A 22564-nucleotide genomic window follows, 5' to 3' on the forward strand; every position below is an offset into this window, starting at 1 on the left:
TCCATTGGGCCAAAGAGGCTGGAAAAGTGGTTCACCCATGTGTCTCCGTTTTGGATGGGCAGTTCGTCCTGTTTTAGTTTGTTAAGTTTATTCCAGTTTTCCCAGAAACTGTTTGTTTGTATGGAGTCCTCGATATCTTGTAGTTGGTTTCTGGTGTGTTGATCTCTCTTCTCTCTTACTGTATTCTTGTATTGTTTCAGTGTTTCTCCATATTGGAGACGTGTGTTCTGGTTGTCTGGGTCTCTATGTTTTTGGTTTGATAGTTTCCTTAATTTACTCCTGAGATTCTTACAGTCGTTATCGTACCATTTATCGTTCTCATGTTTTTTCCTGGCTCTCCTATTTGATACCTTTAGGCTTGCTAATGAAGCTGTAAGGTCAAATATATTATTTAGGTCGTCTACTGCCCTGTTTACACTTTCGTTGTTTTCTTGATAGGTTTTTCCTAGGAACTGATCTAGACGTGATTGGACTTGTTTTTGCCTAATAGCATTTTGGAATGCTTCTAAACTATTTTCCTTCCATTTGTAGAGTTTTCTAACATTGTGTAGTTTGTTTGGTTTTTGTTTTTCGTGGCTGTGTGTTGATCTGTTTAGGTAGATTGTGGTTCTGTTGTGGTCTGACAGGGGCGTTTGTGGGCTGACTGTGAAAGCTCTGAGAGATGTCATGTTTATGTCAGTGATAAAGTAATCTACGGTGCTGTTTCCAAGGGATGCGCTGTATGTATATCTGCCGAAGGAGTCCCCTCTGAGCCTACCATTAACTATGTACAGACCCAGTGAGCGACAGAGCTGCAGCAGCTGTGACCCATGTTTATTTGTTACTTTATCGTGATTGTTTCTCGGGGGACATGTTGGGGAGCTGATGTTTTCCCCCCCTGGTAAGTGTTTGTTTCCCTGTGTGCTGAGGGTGTCAGGCTCTTGTCCTGTTCTGGCGTTTAGGTCTCCACAAACCATAATGTGACCTTGTGCCTGAAAATAGCTAATTTCCTCTTCTAGAGTGGAGAACATGTCTTCCTTAAAATAAAGGGATTCTATCGGGGGGATGTAGATAGCACACAGAAATACATTTTTTTCAGTTGTGGTTAGTTCTTTGTTTATTTCTAGCCAGATAGAAAAAGCTCCAGTTTTGACTAGCTTAATTGAGTGGATTAGTTTTGATTTGTACCATACTCTCTCTCCCCCTATTCTCACGTTCCCTCTCTCTCTCTCTCTCTCTCTCTCTCTCTCTCTCTCTCTCTCTCTCTCTCTCTCTCTCTCTCTCTCTCTCTCTCTCTCTCTCTCTCTCTCTCTCTCTCCCCCTCCACTTTCTCTCTCTTAATCTCCCTGCTCCTCCGGGAGCCCCACTTTGTAATTTTAATAATTAGGAGCCGACAAAACTGTCAGACAGAAACGTAATAAAGAGAGCTACAGTAATTGTCCGGGAGGTTAATTCCTCTCAGATGGACGCCGTTCCACTGCTGTTTTGAGTCAAATCAAAAGAAATGAGTGTGTGTGTGTGTGTGTGTGTGTGTGTGTGTGTGTGTGTGTGTGTGTGTGTGTGTGTGTGTGTGTGTGTGTGTGTCCGTGCGTGGGTGCATGAAAATACATGTTCTTAAAATCTTCTAGCACTAGTATGTGTGCGAATCCCACATAATAGCAAAGTACAGTACTTTTGAAATGAGTGTGTTTCATGTGAATGGATGCATGTGAGTGAAAGCTGTATATTTCAATTTGTATGAGGGTGTGTATGACAGCAGTATATCACCACACATTTGTGCAGGTGTGTGTGTGTGTGTGTGTGTGTGTGTGTGTGTGTGTGTGTGTGTGTGTGTGTGTGCATGTGCCTGTCAGATGGAAGTATATAAGTTACACTGCAGTTCTCACATTGCTGCTTTATGTAATTACGGTGGAAGGCACGCAGGGCGCCAGAGTAAGGCGAGCCCCTGTGCTCACAATGCAGCAGGGTCCTTCACTCTACAAGTGTCTCTCTGTGCCAGTGGTTCCCAAAAACTCGATCTACAAGCTCACAACAAGCTCACAACGCGGCTATTTTCACTAGTTTGTGTCGTGGGCAAACATCTTATCTCTCTTTTGGGCAACGACTCACAAGCTGAAACGTTTGGGAACCACTGCTCTATGCCACCATCGGACAAAAAGGACGACGGGTCTGCAGTCAGGTGTTACAACAGAGCTTTGCAGATCTTTGGCTGCCTTTAGTGCAACATACTGTACCAAATCGAGCAGCCTGGCCCCTGCACCGGCATGGACAGAAACCGTTACTGCAGGGTTCCTTGCAGGATCAAGGCTTTGTTCAGAACAGCCGGGAAAATCTCATTTGTTTCTCAGATAAGATCTTTTTAGAGACTGACTGTCCACACCGTTACCGGCAAGTGATCAGATATCAGTATTCAGCCATCGTCGACCTATCTGCATTGGTTGCTGTGGCAACAACATAACGACAAAGGACATGAGTAATACTTCATCAAAAATAGCAGATCTACAATCTAGATTAGACCGGCTATTTTCAGAGGGCGACACCCTCATGCAGCACACTATAAATCAGGCTTCAGGGAGACGCATCGGAAATTTGATTTGAATCACAATTAAAAAATTGGGCGCCGATGACCTAGCGGTTAAGGCGCATACTAGTGGTGCGCGGGCCGACCCGGTGGTTTCAGACCTTTTCAGGCGGGCGGTGGGCGGGTGGGTTATCACCACTCTCACGTGCAAAAAATAAATAAGAATAATCACCTGTTCTTATTTGCCTTTTATTCTTAATAAGAGTAGGCCTATAAGAATAAGAATACAACGTTTGAATACGAGCACGAGCGAGCGAGTTTTAAAATGCGTCAGAGAGGAGCGAGCCAGCGAGGTTTCTCCTCCGCTCCTTGGACCGTCCCAATTGGGGCCGCGAACCACATCTTGCCAACATTTGACACAACGTGAGCACAGCAGAGAAGATGCACAAACAATTCAGCGCGTGTCGCTGATCAGGATTTCACTTAAATGTCTCTGAGCTCTGACTCTCTGTCATCCACACAAGTCCGTTTATAGCTAAATACTTTGTGTCGGTTAAGTTATATAACCAGCCAGTCAACGGATACGATTTGAAATGCAACTTTCACAAGTGAGGCGGATCTTTTGACTGAATGAACCAACCACGCTCACCTCGAGTCGCTCCCATCTCTCCAATCTGGTGATTAATCAATAACCAACAGGATTTAATATTGTCCGTTTTTTGCTGTCTGTTTAAAGTGCGAGGCGCTGTATAAATATGATTTACATAAAACCGCCATTCTTACCCTGACGATGCCCGGCGATTAGAGAATGAACGTCTTTGAATGAATGTCTTTTAGGCTAAACCCCAATTTGAACAACACGTTTGTTTATTTAGCCCATGACAATATTGTGCTGCTGTAAACCTTTCTGTAAAGCGACTTTGGGTACTTAGAAGAGCCGTATAAAGATGAGCTATTGTGGAGATGATATACCATCTTTTTTTTAAATGCGGGTTGCGGGGCGGGCGGATTCGTTGATTTGTATATTGTTCTGCGGCGCGGGCGCGGGTGGGTTACGTTCCGTGCGGGCTGTGGGTCGTGCGGGTTATGAAAAAAACCTCACCCGCGCAACACTAGCGCATACCATATGACTCTAATGTGAGTTCGCGTGTTCGATTCCCGAGCCCGACGGCCTTTGCTGCATCAGTCCCTGTCTTACTCTAGAAAAGCCCAGAACATATCTTTAACCCATTTAGCCATGGAAAGCATCTGTGTCACTTTATTTTTAATCACAAAGATGTTTGTAAATCATTTTTCAGGTCTTAACTCATTCTGTGCCAATCACGTGTATACACGTGATATATTAGCGCATCCCACAGTGCCAATCACGTATATACACGTGATTCCAAAAAAAAAAAAAAAAAAAAAAAAAAAATTTTTTTGAAAATTTTTTTTGAAATTTTTTTTTTTGGACCCCATCAAAACTAGTGAACATGATTTCAATCGCGATTTTGCATGTTTAACCCCCATACAACCCCCATACAACTCAGGTAGCAGACCTCCAAGCTCACAACAGTGTAAAACATAATGGCTATTATCTCAAGAATGCCTGAACGGATTTCCAATCGGATTTTTTTGTTTGAAAGCTGTGAACAAACTGCACAAACCCACAACAATGCAATCCAGGATTGCATTGGATTTTTTAGAGCTCATTCTTCTCTGTTTTTTTCCCATGCATGAGGTGTGCAAGGTTTAATCATGGCTAAGTTGACGAAAATAAGGCTTTTAAAATGCTTGGTAGCCAATAGCTAACTTCAAGCTAACTTCATCCTCTTCCTGTACATGCACAAAGGAACGTGTTTAGGCAAGTCATGGCTGCAGGGCTTCTGCATATACCAGCATATCTCTATGGGATTGTCTGTGGCACTCTTGGCCCCCTCTAGTGGTGAAAGGGTGGCATTAAATGAGTTAATGGGTAAAAAAAAAAGAAAAAAATAACATACACACACACACACACACACACTCCCATCATGTGAGTCATTGTGCTGCTCTCACCTGCAGGGTTGGAGAAGTCCAGCACGCTGGTGGCGGGCTGCAGCAGGTCAGGGCTGCTGGAGGACAGGCTGCCCGGGATGGGCATGATGGCCACGCTGTGACGGCACTGCTTGGTGCCCACGATGCTGTCGTCCTGGGACTGGCCCACGCCTCCGTCACTGTCCACACCAGAGGATGGATGAATGGAGAGAAAGACACAAGAGAGGGAGGGAGAGAGAGAAACAGTCTTAGACGGGAACGTCTGGAAGCGCTCGGCACTGGTGAACAAAAAGGTTTGAGCGATCCGCCAATATTAGCTTTTGAAGTTTTTATTTATTTATTTATTTATTTCATTCTGCAGCGGTAGACATTTATTTCCATATCCCCAAGCGGTTGTATTGGTTATTACTGTTGTAAGCTTTTAAGTGAGAATCAGTAGAGGAGTGCACTTTTTTTGCTTGATTGGAGACAGGAGACAGTAAACGGCGTAAAGTACATACCGTACATAACTCTGTCCCAACCAATAACAAGAAAAACAACGCTGTGGGACTTTTAGGAAAATGTCTACCATCGCAGGAGCACGTAATAAAGTCCATTTCAGGGCAGGTGAAACGGATCTTTAACATTTAACAGACAGGAGGGGAACTGTTACAAATTCATCCATGAGACGATCCATGAATGGCGCCAACTGCTTTGCTGCGCTCTCACAGACACGCACTGGACACACACGTTTAGAAATAAACACACTACACACACGTACACAAAGAGACAAGGGACACATAAGACATGAGGCGTGTCAAAGCAGACATGGCACACAGAAGGCACGACACAGACGGCGGAAACAATGGTCGCTTCTATATTCCTTAGGGAGTGAGTTGGTGAGTGTGTGAGTGTGTTTGAGGGTTCTTCTTTCAAGTGCAAGTCTAGCAAACGTCATGTGCTGTTCCAGCACTTACCCTGGAGCCAGCGGTCCAGGGTAGGGATGGGACGATATGACATTTTCATATCACGATTATTGTGACAAAAGAAATTGTGATTTACGATATTATCACGATAATCAAAATCCATTATCCTGGGGCGGAACATTTGCCAAAAAAATAGAAGATCTACAAGCTCACAACGCGACACGTTGTGAGCTTGTAGATCGGCTATTTTCTGGCAAAGACATTTGATAGAGAGTGAAAAAAAAGACTGTATCAAGTACATATATTATAAGTACCTTTTGCCAATTATGGAGGGTTTAAGTGGTACCGGATATGCAGCTCGGCAAATAAAAGGTGAATTGATCCCAGTGCATGATGGAGGACCATATCACAATAAATTAAATCTCCACGATACGATTATCGTGAGTGTTTTTCATCACGATAAACGATAATATCGCTTATCGTCCCATCCCTAGTTCAGGGTAAGCTTGCACGTGTGTGAAAGAGGCTACCCACTCAGCTATATGCAAACGCTAACCTTTACATTAATGATGTCATTAGTTTGACTGGGTCTCTCTATGAGGCTGGAGTCGGCTGATGACAGGAAACAAAGGGCAGCTCCCCAGAGAACCACAGATTGTTTAGATTGGAGCTCAAAAACGAGGGCTTAGATGGAGCGTGTGTGTAAGTGGGGACTAAATTGTTTATTTATTTATTTTACTGTTAGATTTAACTGCCGTTCTCTCATATGGTGTGGGTTAATGTTAGACATGCATCTGTTAGGTTAGTATGGGAATATGGAATTGAGGTACATTAATGCAATGTCCGCGAAATTTTGTAAAAGTGTGTGTGTGTGTTCACTGCACGCATGTGTGTGCGTGTCAAAATGAACATGTAGTTTTATCATGTTGGACACAGTGAAGAACAAATGCTTGGACAATCACTGTATTCTACAGTTAAATACAATGACAGTCATTTGATTTGTTGTAAACTGCTATGCGAGGCTTTCCTACTCAAGGGAATCGAGCTTCAAATCCTGTCTCCCACGGGAAAATAAAAGAAAACAAAAAAGAAAAGAAAAGAAAAGAAAGAAAGACCGAAATACCCAAAAGCGGTAAATACTGTAGATGTGTGACTGCTGCTGACAGCTTCGTTCGCTTATTGCCTTCGGGGCCTCGGCTGGCGTGTCCATTTTTAGTTTTGAAACTTACAGCATATTTACAAGCAATTTGCATACGTTAAAAGAATGATGAGAGCCAAAACACCTACAGTACCTTAACCACTTTCAACCACATGTCCTTATTTTGGGCATGCGATTATAGGCAAAGGTATTCAACTTCTCTGTTCAACAGCTTGTAGATCAGCTATTTTTGCTTTAATTTGTCATAATGAGGAAGTCAAATAGGCCTTAAGTGGTAATTGAAATGAGGTGAATCCACAAAATCCCCAGACTAAACATTAAAAAATGTTAAACATCACATACTGAACTAATGAATAAAGATTGGGTGGCACAACACAGCAGGGCCTTGGTGGAATAGCTGAGCTCTACTGTAGCAAAGCCTCGGTAATCTGTGATGCGTGCCGCAGCATCCACAGGAGTGAATGAGACTAAAGATACATTGAAAAATTGAGGGGTAGGAAAAAAAAAGATACAGGGAGGAAGGAAGGGAGGGAGGGAGGGAGAGTGACAATAAAAGTAAGAGAGATTCAGAGAGAGATGGCCGAGAGTAATGGCGAAAAAAGCCCCAATTGAGATAAACGCTGGGCTCAAATTAACCCTGGACAGAGATGGAAGGCACTCGTGTGCATCGTAAGCCTCCTAATGCCTTACGACAACCAAAGCTGAGATGGTGACAGAAAACGCTATCGCAAAATGCATGAGGGCTGTTGAGCGGTGTGGCAGTCATAATGCGGCGAGAGACAATTTACTTCACTTAGCTGTCAGCAACTCTGGGGATGAATTTACCCATACACAATTTTACAGTCACAAATGAAGGGTGCACACAGCAAGCTTACGACGGCTGAGATGGAGCACACTTGACTTATGGCTTTGTGAGGGCTAATTCCCGGGTTAAAGATGTAGCCTTATTTGTGTATTGTGCACAGAGAAAAAGGTTTCTCTCTATTGCCTATAGTTCCAAGGTGTGCTGGGTATGCCGTGGGAACCTGAAAGAAACTCCCACTCTGTTCTGTTCATTTATTCCAACGCTGCAGCAAACCAAGGCCTCGTTTATTATGTCCCGCAGCACTTGATCCACAGAGGAATGGTTGAATACCAGAACGTTTAGAAAATAAGAGACGATAGAAAAAGCAAAATACTGTAGGCAAAAAAAAATGGATTAAGCCAAATTGTAGTTTAATGTGGGTTGATGTGGAGGCGGCAAGGAGGCAAGAGAAGGATGTGTTTGCCTGCTGAATTTAAGTAGCATCAATTCTACCAATTCTGAGGTCTTCTGGCTCAGTGGTTCTCAAAGTGGGGAAGGGGGAACCTCAGGGGTCCTTGAGGGGGTTTTGGGAGGTCCCCAGCTAAATTATTCATACAGTAGTTACGAACCAAACGGAACCTTTACAGGTCTGTACAGTACCAAATGGAATCCGTACGGGTCCATTTGGTTCCATTCGTATAATCTCTAGAGCAGGGGTCTTCAACAGGGGGTCCCAGAGTTACTACAGGGGGGCCTCCAAATCTTTGAGTGATAGAAACCTTTTCTTCTCCTTTTTTATATTAACTCTTTCCTTGCCAGAAGCCAAAATGGCTCCAACTTAGATATGCCCAGATTTTGTATATTTTTTTTTACTGTGAAATGAAAAAATATCTATATATTTTTTTTTCGGCAAAGAGGTTTGGTGTAGAGGGGGAAAGGAGCAGACTAAGTACAGAGTGAAAGGTCAAGTTTATTAGGTAATGACGGCTCAAGTGGTTAAATATATGAAAACACAAATTGACATGAATCCAAAATACACTGATGATCGGGCTGTCAAACGGCGAAACTATATGGAATCTATGAAAAGGTTGTGGGGGTCCCTGCTTCATCTCTCTCTCAACTAAGGGGTCCTTGGCCTGAAAACGTTGAAGACCCCTGCTCTAGAGTTATGGGAGTCTCTGGCCTGACACACACCAAAACCGGGGGGTTCTGGAGTTTCAAACGTTTGAGAACCACTACTATGTGTGACTGTGTTGATGAAGCTCATGGTGTCTCTGTGTAGCTGCCTGAGGTGTGTTTTCAACTACACGGATGGGGAAGGATGGCAGAGATGGAGGGAGGGAGGGGGTTACACAAGAGGTCTTACCCAAACAGGCCCCTGAAGCAGCACAGAGGGAGACGAGGAGGGGGAGAGAGACCACATTGACAAGCATGAAAAAAACAAACAGGAGCAGCGTCTGCGCTGATGCAGCAAAGTAGCACTGACAGAGAAGTTAAAGGCACCCACATGTGTACACACACACACACACACACACACACACACACACACACACACACACACACACACACACACACACACACACACACACACACACACACACACACACACACACACACACACACACACACACACACACACACACACACACACACACTGCACAAGACACAAATCCAAACAGACACACAGCAGCATGTCGACAGAATGCAAAACGTCTCAAGGGTGTAAAAGCTGCTGGCTCCAAACATGTTAGATAAAAGGCAGATTTAGCATCAACGATGATGGGTTTCAGAGCAAACTGCAACAAATCCCGACTCTGCTTGGAAAAGGTTACATGAAGTAATAATAATAATCATATCTTAAATAGGAATGGGACGATATGAACATTTCATATCACGATTACTGTGACAAAAGAAATCGCGATTTACGATATTATCGCGATAAGCAAAATTCATTATCCTGGGGTGGAACATTTACCAAAGAATAGCAGATCTAAAACGTTGCAACGCGTTGTGAGTTTGTAGATCGGCAATTTTTTGGCAAAGACATTTGATAATGAGTGAAAAAAAGAACATACAGTATATTATAAGTACCTTTTACCAATTATAGAGGGGTTTAAGTGGTACCAGATATTCAAAGTACACACAGCAAATAAAAGGTGAATTGATTCCAGTGCATGACAGGGGACGATATCATGATAAATAAAATCTCCACAATACGATTATCATGAGTGTTTTTTATCAAGATAAACGATAATATCGCTTATCGTCCCATCCCTAATCTTAAATTAATTATTGCATTTCTATTGCACGTTATGATGTCATTATGCCAGTGTTATTTGTCACTTTATCATTTTGATATTTCACCTCATCTTAACGTATAATAATTGTGTATATTGTGTATGGTTGTGTGTCTATTAATAAGTCAATGCAAAAGACTAATAGTGGATTTATCCTAACAAGCCTCGTTTATGCTGTTGTTTTTTCCCTTTTACTCTAACCTGTGCCCCTCCTGTTGCTGCACGAACACCTGAATTTCCCTCAAGAGATAAAAATAAAATGCATTTATTAGACACCAGAGCGACTTGCACATGCAGTACCAGAGTGGATGGTCACATAAGTAGAACACTGTAGCGCTAATCAACTAGGATATCAGGTAAACATCAAAACTAGCATCGGTGTAAAGTAAACAACATGCTATGTAAGCTGAAAAGGGCAAACTGATTGTCGGGATTGACTTGAAGGGAGTTATAGTACATTATAGACTTGTCTGTAAATCACCTGCTCTTTGTGTCTAGACTAACTATAACCTAACGACTCTGTCTATTGCTTTCCAATCCGGGGGCGCTAAATCAACTGGGCTGGTCAATATGTGATGTGCTTGTGTGCAAAAAAAGTCACACAGACGTGTCCTTGTGTGTGCATTCACTCATACATGCTAGCACGCCGCACACACATTCATTTGGCAGACAAGAGAGCAGACTATCGCAAAGTGGCTTTTTATACCTTGCCTGACTTTTATAGTCATATAAATCCCTGGTATGAAGTGGAAGCCAATGTCATCAGAGAATAGAGGCTCTTGGCATTTAAGCCAGCCCTGGCCAAAAAAAAGATACATCAAATGTAGGTATTGTAGGGTATTCAATTAGTTCTTTACAATTTAGGCTTTTAGTAGACATCTATACAGTAAGTTGAATACAAAAGTGTTAGTGGCCACATCTGTCTGCTCTAGATGTGTCCTCAAAATGTCTAGATTTGTCCTCAAAATGTGTCGCAGATGACCAGTGGTGGAAAAAGTACTCACATAGACCTATTTGACTTGGGTAAAAGTATCAATGCTGCAATGTAGAAATATACTGTACAAATTGGAAATTGGAAATACTCAAGTAAAGGACAAATACCTCAAAATTGCACTTAAATACATGTACTTACTGTAGTTACTTAACACTACGCCCCATGTGTTCTCAGACCAAAAGCACAGTTACATGCATGTCCTGCACTGCGATCGGGCGAATACAGCTCAGGGACAAGTTTAACATGATATCGATCGGATATTAAATCATACGCAGGCAGTGCGGCAGGGCCCTGGCCACACTTACACACACGCACACACAAGGACAAAATGACATATAAAACTGTGGGGGAAGTTTATACATCTAGCCAGCCAGTATGTTCACCTTCACTCAGTCTTTTGCGTTTTCCATCTCAATAACACAAGACACTGAGCTGAATACAGATGGCCCTGAATCCCTCGTCCTACGTCTATCCCTGTTAATCACTGTCACTTAATTGCGGGGTGACTGAATGGCTACTCAATCCGGCGAAATAAAGACCCAAACGAATTACATGAAAGGGGCCATTTAGTCGATCAAAGGAAACGACTGCAGTGAATCGTTGGAATACGTTTGCCGGTTGTTGGATCGAAGGCCGCTGTGTGACGGCACGTGACGCTATGGGACAGGAGGCAATCAGCCTCCATGCAAGTTGAAAACATATGATTACCGTAGGTATTACCAGCACAAAGCTGTTGAAAATGATCAGAGCAGAGAGGGAGCGAGCCTTTTCGTTAATGTGAGTGTGCGACAGAGAGAGAAAGAAAGAGATATGTGAGTATATCTATACATCTAGAGTACATACAGTACAGTATGTACTGTATGAGCAATTGTGCACGCGTGGAAGGGTGATTGTATGTGAGTGTGTGTGACATAGAGAGAGACTGTAATTGCATCAATACATCTCAATGTGTAGGAGATTTTGAGTGTGCACAGTGTTCTGTTGTTTTCTCTGTATGTGTTCGTACAAGAGTAGTGCCTGTGAGAGAAACAACAGGATATGTGTACGTGTACGCATGCGTGTGCGTGTGCATGTGTCTGAGTGCATGTGTTTATAGCATGCAAGAGCAAACGTTGACAGTTGGAGGTGTAATTAACATGGTCACGAGCGGCATCTCCTCTCACAAGCGTCGACACAATGAGCTTAATGAGGCCCGGGGAAAGACAGCGTGATGAAATGATGAAATAAAAATCAAGGGCTGTAATGACACGTTTATGGCAAGAGAGAACACACAATCTCTTAGCTCCTGTGTGTAAAATCCCTTTAAGAGTCTCCAGATTGCTGGAGAGTGGTTATGAATGATGATGACGGTGATTTGTCTTTTAATGTCGGTCAGTGGGCCTTTAACCCAGCGTTCCTCTCCTGGGCAGTTCATTATACGGAAACTTTCTGGGAAAATAGACAAACATAGTCGATTGAACGCCTATAAGGGCCGGCGGTGATTTGGTGTAAAGGGGAGAAAAAGAAGGGGACCAGGTACAGACCCCTTGGGAACCCGATCATGGAAGTATATTTATATAAAGTATACTATTATAGCGGAGTTAATGAAAAAAGAAAATTGGGACAGGCTTAACTGTGAATGTCCTGTACTGTAATTAGTGCTGCATTTTAAAATACTGTTATATTAATGCATTTATTTTGTATGTAATTATTTTCTTCTCTGACTTTATGAGATGCACTTTGTAAAATCATTTTAATGGTCTTGTTATACATGCCACCTTGGGTAGTTTCAGTGGCATTATTAAAAGCCTTGATCAAAGGCATCCTCGACTGCACTCGACTTATTACGAGAGAGATGGAGAGTTTTATAGATTCACATTTCCCAGTGGTTTCCCAGTGGCAAAAAAAAATCTAAATACTGCTTCCTGAATGTCTTTGCTGGCTGGATGTATTTGACTTTGGAGATCCATAAAATAATACCTGGGAGCTTAGCTGGTCTCTCTCTGGATGCAAAATCTAGCGGAGAAATTATACTATGCCTACAGTGATGTGAAGGTAACTAAGTACTGTACACTCACTTAAGTGAGGCACTTTTACTTTACTACTTTTTTTATACTACTCCACTACATCTCAGATGCAAATATTGTACTTTTTACTTCACTGTGGTTTATGTGACAGCTTCGGTTAAGTTGCTTTGCAGATTTAGATTATTAATACTAAACATACATTAACTGATGTATAGGTTAAGCTACTCAGCAGCGCCTAAAGTACTTCAAATAAGCTCCACCTTTAGTGATTAATGCATTACTAATTACAATCCAATAATATGATGGTGACATTTGCCACACCATTATGCCTTTCCGCATAATGAGTACTTTCAAGTTTGCTACAGCGAATGTAATTCTGGCAGCAGGACACAAATTGTGTTATTGCTTTCCGAGTACTTTTTCCTCCACTGCCTGTCCGGAGGGCAGCGAGAAGTCTACATAACAGAGAGACTCACAACATACGTCTGTAAATAAAACATGAGCATAATAAGCGCTGAACTCTTGAACCCTTTGATATACAGTAGTCGCCATCGGCTGGAAACCTTGTTACAGTATGTCCAGAACTGCAGCTTACTTTACAGGAAATTAAAAGAAAAAGAAAAGAAAAGAATGATGTGTGTTCCAATGGATCCGATATTATTTTGGTATTATTAAGTTCTAGTTCATAATTTTCATTGGTTAAATGTTTATAAAATCCAATGACAGACTTAACCACTTTCAAACTGTTTCTAAAAAGCTAAAATAAGCCAATCTACTGTACAAGCTCAAAGTTCAAAGTTTGGCCGTTTTAAGTTGCTTTTGAGCGACGAAGTAGGAATTAATTTACAAAAACATCAACAGGGTGAAATAAGGAGATACCAGGTTTCTGCATGACCACGATGATACAGCTAAAATAAAGTATCAACGTCAGTGAACCCTAACCATGTAACTTCTTACCTGAAGGGCTTGGGCGGCAGGATGCTGAAGCGAGTCTTCTCCAGCATCTTGCGGATCTTGTTGCGGCCCCCCGACACCGTGTTGGCCTTCATCTTGCGGGTGCTCTTGTGGTCGGTGGGGAACTCCATGTCGCCCGGCAGGTCCGGGATGGAGAAGCGGTTCCCCTTCTTCTCCTGGATCTTGGGGATGTGCGGGCCGCCGTTCTTCTTCTCGTGCACCATCCTGCTCAGGAGCTCCTTGAAAACTGGGGGTGGGGGGGGGGAGGTGGTGGGTTACCAGAGTGTTGATTTTGTTGGCTAAAACTATGACTGAAAAATTATTTATATTATTGAGACCGTAGGTCACAGTTTAGTATGAGAAATGGCACATCATGTCTCCGTCCGACCATGTACGATTTTTTATGGTCTATGGGTTTGACGCTCTAACATCACAGTGATGTCAGGGGCACCACACTAACAGAATCCCGTTATGCCCTTATATGGAGATCCTTGGTGATAAGACATTTCACTCACCGAATATGTTGGTTTTGACGGTGAGAGAGAGGTGTGTGTTGTTCCGCAGAATGTCCACGGCTTTGGCGTAGGAGATGTTCTCAAAGTTCTGCCCGTTGATCTCCATGATCTGAAAGGGAGATTCCGGTGCATTACAACTGGACATGAATACATACAGATTGTACGTTTTGGATCCGTTAATACTCCCTAGTATCAGATTCTTTGGGACTGACTGATTGTTGTGTCGTATTGCATGCCATTAAATCATACTGATACTTTGAGAGTGCAGATCAATTCGTTTGATGAGGCGATGACAATAAAAAGAAGCCACACCAAATCGTGTAACTCTAACACGGTATCAGCACCATAAAGACCGTAAAGTATGGCCTCTGCGTACAACTTTATTTTATCCTCGGAAGTACATTGCAAATGAAAGTAAAAAGTGAGAATGAAACACGAGAGGTAAAGGTCCTTATGCAACGAATAAATCATCCAAAAAAACGTCAGTAATATTTCACAAACAATTCATTCGTGACGATTTTTGATTTAAGCAGAAAAGGTGAGTTAATACTGTAGCATTGCAAGACGGGATAGACATATTAGTAGAGAGAGAATCTCTGAATGTGTGCCATTCAATTGGTGTATGCTCTGGTTAAGAACTTGACTTCAGTTCTGTAAGCTATAAACTACTGTTCACGCAATCTAATTAACCTATATGCTATGATTCCCTGCTTTCATTTGAAATGAAAAACCTAAAATGCTAGTCGACTCCGCTCTATACAAAATGGGACATGGCACATTTGGTAATGCCCCAATCATTCAGGTTGATTTAGGACCTTTATTTATGATGAAAAATCTATCTTTGAGTATGGCACTTTATCGCGTTCTGTGTGGATAATCATGCCACAAACAGCAGTTCAAATAAATGTGAATTAACCGCACTAAATAAACACTACCGGTATGCATGAGTCAAGAACCGAACCAAGAAAAACACAGTCCATCTTCTCCTATTTTACCTGGTCTCCCCGTTTGAGCCCGGCCTCCGAAGCCTTGCTGCCCTCCTCCACCGACTCCACGAAGATGCCGAAACCCCTCTCGCTGCCCCCTTGCAGGCTGAAGTAGAGGGGAGACTCCCTGGACGCCTTCTGCAGCGTGATCTGCCTCCACTTGGCCTTGGCCGCACAAGCAATGTTCAGCAGCCGCAGGTGGCCCTTCATTTTCTGACAGAGGGAAAATGAATGAGTGAGTGAGTCAGTCAGCAGATTTAAGAGAAATGTGACTTTAGTTCAGAATGACTGAAATAAAGCTAATGACTCAACGAACCGATGAGCTGGTAAGAAACATTGCATTCACAACTGCTAACTCAGGTGTTAGGCTATACTGTAGTTATTCAGACCACATCTCATTTTAAACCGCTGTGACTCAACGGTTGAATAATTTATCAAAGCTTTAATGAACTAGAAGATTTCCTAGTTCATTAGTACACAAACAATTACAGACTAGTGTTTCTTGTCATTTCTTGCCATTCTTGACAAGTACATAATGTATTTGTGTATCATCTGCATTTACCAACCATTTAAGTGCTATATCCTTTTATTAATGCTTTCATATTATATAGAATAGTAAAGAGCCAGATGGATGGGCATGCAACACAGGATCTCCAAATGGAATCAAGCCACAGACATTCATGTGGGCGACCCACTATCCGGACAGGTGCGCCACAACGCGCCACAACTTGCAAATCTTACCGTAGCCTCTAGATGTTTTTCAAATTCCTCCAGAAAGCGAGTCATGGCATGGTCACCTTCAAAGTCGTTGAAGTGGTTGTTTACCCACAGCAACACTATCCTCGTCACCTGTGGGCAAAAACAAACCTTTACTCACACACACTCACACACACCCAACGGCTCTTCCGGCAAAACTTTTAATTTCCTGTTTCTTCAAAGAACAGCCTCTATATACGAACACACCACTTCTGTGATACGAAATAAAGGGGACTTTCATAATGGTTCATGCCGGTGTAATTTTGTACTGTCAAGCTTTCACTGTACAAAACAAACAGCAGCCCCCCCGCCTCTGTTTCATGGTTAATTGGTCAACTGTTTTTATTCTGCAGCGTGGGTTCCCTCCCTGCAACGGCCCTTTCCGCTAGTCTGCTAAGTAATGTGTTGGAAGCAGTGGGGGAGCCAAATAATGAGCAGAAGCTATAAACCATAAAACAGCACCAGTCGTAATCACAACTCGTTTTGACGACGGTCTAGAGAATATTTCAGACATGGGTTACCTTCAACCACACAAATCATCCTAGCATCCCTATTCTGGGGTGAACATTCGGCGAAACCGCAGCTATTTTCACCAAAGAGATTTGGTCAAGAGGAAGAAAAAGAAAAAGGACCTAACAGTACAGACCCCTGGGGGGAATCGATGGTCAATGAAGTATATTGATTTAAAAAGTGATTAAGCTGAAAGCATTGGAAACAGTGACTTCTTTACATTATCTTTTTAAAGTTAGAAATAAGATCGATAAAGAAACCAACCGCCAGAGCATCCTGGAATGCTCATCAACCCAAAAAAAAAAAAAAAAAAAACTATCTCTTTTCACGCCATCTCACTCGTTCTTATCTCTCGTGCAATGGTTTTCCCCGCGAGGCTGGGTCCCCTTCAGCAGGGCAGGAGATTAAACGGCCAGATGACTGCCTCATAAAGACTATTGACAACACAAGGACTAATCTTATGGTAAATCACTTATGGACGATGGGAGTGTCAGGCCTTGGGACAAATCGCTACCGGTCCCCGGGACAGCTGAGCTTGCTGAACTGGGTATTGATCGCCGAGAGGCAGAGCGCACACACACACATGAAATTTCCACAGAGACGCGTAAACACACAGATAATGACACGTGAGCCAATGAGCGCACAAAGAGAAGCGTATAAAACTGGCACACAAATAAAACACTTATATAGTGGTGTACATTCCCCCCCATGTGTGCTCCCAGAACATACAGATGTGTGCGCGTGCGTGCGTGTTTCTACCAGCCAACCTCTCTCACCCACATGTGCACACACTTAACATGCAACAGCAACACTTTACTGACCTATATGAACTCACGTGCACTGTAAACCCTCCCAGTGTGCACACACTCACACGCACGCACACACACGGAATGGCGGGCAGAAGCGTGGCGTACCGTGTCTCGGAGGCTGTCGACCTTGAACCACTCCAGTAGCTTGTGTCCAACGTCCATGGGGTTGGACAGGAAGGTGCGGTATGTCAACAGGAAGTCCTCGATGTAGGTGGGGTCCACCACCGACGGCTCCTCCACCAGGTGCATGATCAAACGCTCCGGCGTGCCCTGACACACACACACACACACACACACACACACACACACACACACACACACACACACACACACACACACACACACACACACACACACACACACACACACACACACACACACACACACACACACACACACACACACAATGTAAGGAATCAGGATACACAGTCATGCACGCCCACACACACAAACTGCAGCTACAGTACATAACAGACACGCGCACTAAAGGGCACGCTTGCACACGCACTTGAATAATTTATGTCATCATTAATCATAAAAGTGACAAGGACATAAACTGCAAAGTGGCAGATATCGAGCCGAGCTGTCAGTCAAAGTTGCCTGTTCACACAATCACAAACAAAGCACGTTGTGTGCACGTGCACACTTGAGCGCACACACACACGCGTGCGCACACACACGCGTGCGCACACACACAGGACACATAGGATACTGTTCTCAGTAAGCTTTTGCTGCTCACATATGAAATATCTTGTTATGTTATTACTTTCTCTGGGATTTTAAACTCTCACTATATGTAACTTTGTTTTAACCCATTAAGACCTGAGAAATACCTAAAAATCTCTTCCAAATCCTAATGATTTTCTGAAAAACCTATGATCCTTTATCTGTGGTGCTCAAAGTTTTTAATGTCAAGAACCCCTAGAATTATATGTATTTGACCGCAGACCCCCATCTCAAAATATTTTGTTCCAGGGAGCCTGAGAAAAAAAGATTTGACAAATGTTTGCTTTAAAAAAAGATATATTCAAAGATTTGCAAAAATGTCTATGATCTTTCAAAAATAGCAGATCTACAAGCTTGCAGCACGGCACTCGGTGGAAACCAGGTTCAAATTTGCAGTAGTAGAAGTCTAAATGCACGTGTTTGATTCCTACATACGTTTCGCTGACAATTAGGATGCACAAATATCTGAAAATAGAACACAGTCATAGCAGTTGTGTAATGTTCGTTGAGGAAGTTTGCATGGGTTTCTAAAAAGAGTGAATGGTTTGCAAACATTTTCATGTCAATGACCCCCAAATTCATATGTATTTGTCTGCAGGACCCCTATTTCAAAATCTTTTTTTTTTTCTTCAAAAGTAGCTATATAGGCTACTCTATGTTTGCTGCTCCACCCAAGCCAAAATATACAATCAAACAAACAAACTATTTTTCAGGAAACCACTTTAAGAACCAGTGTTCTCTTTACCCTGAAGAAAAGGCGACTATTACATTGGAAACTGTACCTACATTATACAGACTACTCTCTACATCGCTGCTGGACAGCAGCACGCAGCTCACACACACATAGGAAACGGGTCGCCTGACAAGGAATAGAAACTAGAAGGGGTCAGGTTCTTTGTTTCTTTCTGACGCAGAGAGAGAACGAAAAGGGGCCAAACAAACTGAAGTGGAAACGCTACTGTATCACTCGTGAATTGACTCATCTCTCAATGCTTTTTTGGAGGAGCAAACACGAGTAGCATAGGATAGGAATCGTTGAGGGGCCATTATCCGATCAATATCTGGCCGCCTCTGGAGGCTTGGAGGTGGATCAAAGGGCTTGGGAGCGTATATAAAACGGTGTAGTGTACAAGCAGAGGCACAGACAAACACTAATGGTGCTAACATTGCCAAGCTTATAATGATCAATACGGAAGAAGGTGCAACGGTATCGACGTTCCATGAGCGACAGTCGAGGGCACGTCGACTTTACCATAGAAGGGGTAAATGTTAAACCGATCCGAGGCCATTCCCATGTGTTTTTGGTATGCAAGGAATGCAAAGATGACAGGTCAATTGTAAAGTGTTAATTCAAGCCAATCTATAGATCTGATATTGCTTTAACATTGAAACTTCACCAGGTTCCCAAGTGTCCACACAGTGGGCAAGTGAATGTCTCTGTGACTATCTTATGTACGGTCTATAAAACAACTCTGTTCTGTTCTTAACCATTTATAACCTGGTGACTGATTTTGAGCATGTCATTATAGGTGGAAATGAAAGAAAAAATAATAATAATGTATATTTAAAAAAGTCAATTTCTGTCAGCTTAGGTGGGTGGGATCTAGCGGCAGTTCGCCTCTTTACAGCTCCACAGAGTAAAAACTTTTTGGAGATATTTCCGCAATTATGTCAAATTACCACAAAGTGATTTGGCGTAAAATTCCACCGCTCGCGGTCGGAGCGAGAACTTCTTAATTCTATAGTATTGTCCTCAGCACAAAATAAGGTAAAAAATCTATCACAAAAGGTAAAAAAAAAAAAAATCATCACACAAACACATTTCAATGTCAGTCTTGGTGCACAAACAAGCATGTGATGGAACATGGTAAACAGCATGCCCAACACTCTCCCTCACCTTGATGACGATGTGTCCCTTGCGCGTGCCGCTGCGGTCCAGCTCACGGTGCTCTTTCACCATGACGATCTCGCCCTCCTCCTCCACCTTGTGCGTGTTCTTCTCCACGTGGTTGAGGATCCGCCAGTAGTCCTCCTGGGCGATGCACACGAACTGGTCCAGGACAACATGGGGACAGCGTGTGAACTTGTGGTAGAGCTGAAGGCTGCTCCGCACCATGGCGGGGTACTCGCTCAGGAACACGGACGAGCGGGGGGGTAGAGGCATTGGTTGTGCGGGTAGTAGGGACTAACGAATCTAAAGGCCAAGCACCCGGCTCGCCTGTGAATAATCTCTCCGTCTCATGTACCAAGATGCACCGACATCTTAATAGAATTTAGAGCTATGCCTGTTCGTCACCTGCTATGAGTGCAAGTAAGAGCCGCGATGACCTTCTCCTCTGTGCCTACTTTGCAGAAAGCAGTTCCTTGTTATGCTTTTCTCAAACCGGCCAACAACTTCTTTATTTGCTTCTTAGGCAACAAGGCTTTCTGTTGTCTTCCTGTATGATGCAGTGATAGGAAATGAAGCGTGCAATGGGGGAACTGGTCAGGTCAGTAACTGAGGGTTGTAACCACCAGTAGAAGATAAACTAAACTAAGCTTTAACTTTAACATAACCTCCCAGCTCTATATTAGGACCGGCTTCCTCTTAGCCTGCGACCGACAGAGACCAGGTAATATCGAACACCATCTCAGAAAACAATACAGGTCTGTTAACACTTACATGATGGCTGGCTCTAGAGTGTAATGTGCTGCTGAAACAGCAATGCAATTACATAGATATCACCAGTGAATATCATGCGGTCATCGTTGATAGTGCTAAGCAAACATTATAAGTAACCCAACATTGAAAACACCAGTGTAACCAGAAACAATTTAATTGGCCAGTGAACTCTGTGTGGAAATCTGAAATCTGTTTCTAATACTTTTTTTGTGATCAAATATGTGTTATTTTTTTTTTTTAAATACATTTCCTAGATAAACAAGCATGACAAGACTAACATATCGCCCCTCACCCCCACAGGACTTTGAGCGATCTTTTGTTTGGCTGCTGTTAGGCCAACAAGCCGATGTTCAATGATGAATCGTCGCTCAGTACGAATACAAAAGGACATCATCTCTGACAGACATGACCAGACGCAATTCGAAAATGAAAAAAACTTCTGGATATTCCCAAACCATATTATGCATTAAAGTGCCTGAACCTCCTTCCGGGCAAAGTGTGCAATTTGGGGATTTGCCTGTGTGTCTCTCTCACCTGACAGTCGTCTCCCTTGGTGCGGACTTCTCCGCTCATGAACTGTTTGTCCAGGGTGGGAGAGATCCCGAAGCTGTTGCCCATGCACAGCGTCTCCACGCGGCCGTCTGCATGGCCGATCTCCACCGCGCCGTTCAGGATCACGTACCACAGGTCCAGCTGGAGAGAGGAGGAATCAGCATGGAACCTTAGTTATACCGTCATGGTGGATACTCGCAAAGGCCTTTCGTTTTTTTTTCTTGAAATAGAGGATTTAAGTATGGAACATAGCATTGTACAAAGCTTAAGATGCTTGTTTTCAGGGCTGGCTTTGCTGGAGGGAAGGGGGATGGGGGATGGGGGGGGGAGATCCATACCTCTGCTTTTGATACCCCCCATTATGGTTATTGAATCTTGACTGCTGGTGGGGATATGTTCTATCGCTGCTTCTGTTTAGACTTAATTATGCATTTCCGTTTGGGGACTGTGGTGATTGTTATTTATGTTTGTTTATATCACGATTTAACAATTTAATTGAAAAGCAAGTAGTTTTGAGACAAATTATAACATTTATAAAAAAACATGTATTTGTTTTTAGAACTCAGTGTTGGGCTTAAGTGGAAATGGTGTGCTTTCTGTCTGTTTTCATAAATCGAATTCTGATCATTCTAACGTGCAAAAATAATAGCACTTGAGGGTAGAAAAAAATACCCATTAATAAAATAAGAAGAAACTAGCAGGCAAAGAAGAAAACAAACAATGATTGATTATACTTATTGAACAAAAGCGTATTTAGGGACATTTAGCTGTGCAAAGTATTAAGGCAATTCATCATGAGAACCCGGGAACACCCAGGAATAATATTCTTCTTACTCTCCATTAATCTAAGGAGTTTTAAGAGGTGGTCAAAAACTCAGTAAAAGTTCATTAAGTCTGGGCCTACGCTTAGAAATGAAGGAAGTGGCTTCAACCATCACGGAATGACTCATCAAACAGGATATGGATATTTTATGAATTGAAAAGTGGAAGTCTATCTGACAGGCAGGACAAGGGGCTGCGCTCCAGCAGTCACAAGAAATGAGTTCACGGAAAGATTCTAATCACTACGGGAATTTCACGCCGACCCAAAACATATACACAGCGTACAGTATAGACCGTAATCTCAATCTCCTCAATTTCATTTCTGGCTGGATAGCGAAGGTCTATTTTTTGCAGTGCAGCTCCCCAAGAGCTTTAATGGTTTATGTACTGTAGTGGAATCGTGGCATGAAACTTAACGTGCGCTTCAGAGATAAGAATCTTAAACATATACTTTATTTACACTTGTACAGTTACACTGTAAAGCTTCTTGGCCCTCTGGATATACTGCTGCAGTGGAACAGGCCCCATAAACTAAGCTGGAGTTGTGAAGTAGCAAGTGAATGAAACAGGTATAGAGCATTAATCCGCCCCCTCACAAACACCATATTTTATAT

The 22564-nt window shown here is 42.8% G+C and overlaps 1 protein-coding gene across 1 annotated transcript in view; it reads right to left on the reverse strand.

The window, feature by feature from the left end:
• The window catches only part of rapgef6 (Rap guanine nucleotide exchange factor (GEF) 6), a 236609-nt gene that overhangs the window by 50440 nt on the left and 163605 nt on the right, over positions 1-22564 (reverse strand). The window contains 8 exon segments of the mRNA XM_080748853.1: positions 4535-4692; positions 13616-13859; positions 14128-14236; positions 15123-15326; positions 15855-15962; positions 17294-17458; positions 19812-19964; positions 21111-21269. Coding sequence (XP_080604979.1) covers positions 4535-4692; positions 13616-13859; positions 14128-14236; positions 15123-15326; positions 15855-15962; positions 17294-17458; positions 19812-19964; positions 21111-21269 — 1300 coding nt within the window.

This window comes from Nannobrachium achirus (genome assembly GCF_963921795.1).
Source record: "Nannobrachium achirus genome assembly, chromosome: 19".
NCBI lineage: Eukaryota > Metazoa > Chordata > Actinopteri > Myctophiformes > Myctophidae > Nannobrachium > Nannobrachium achirus.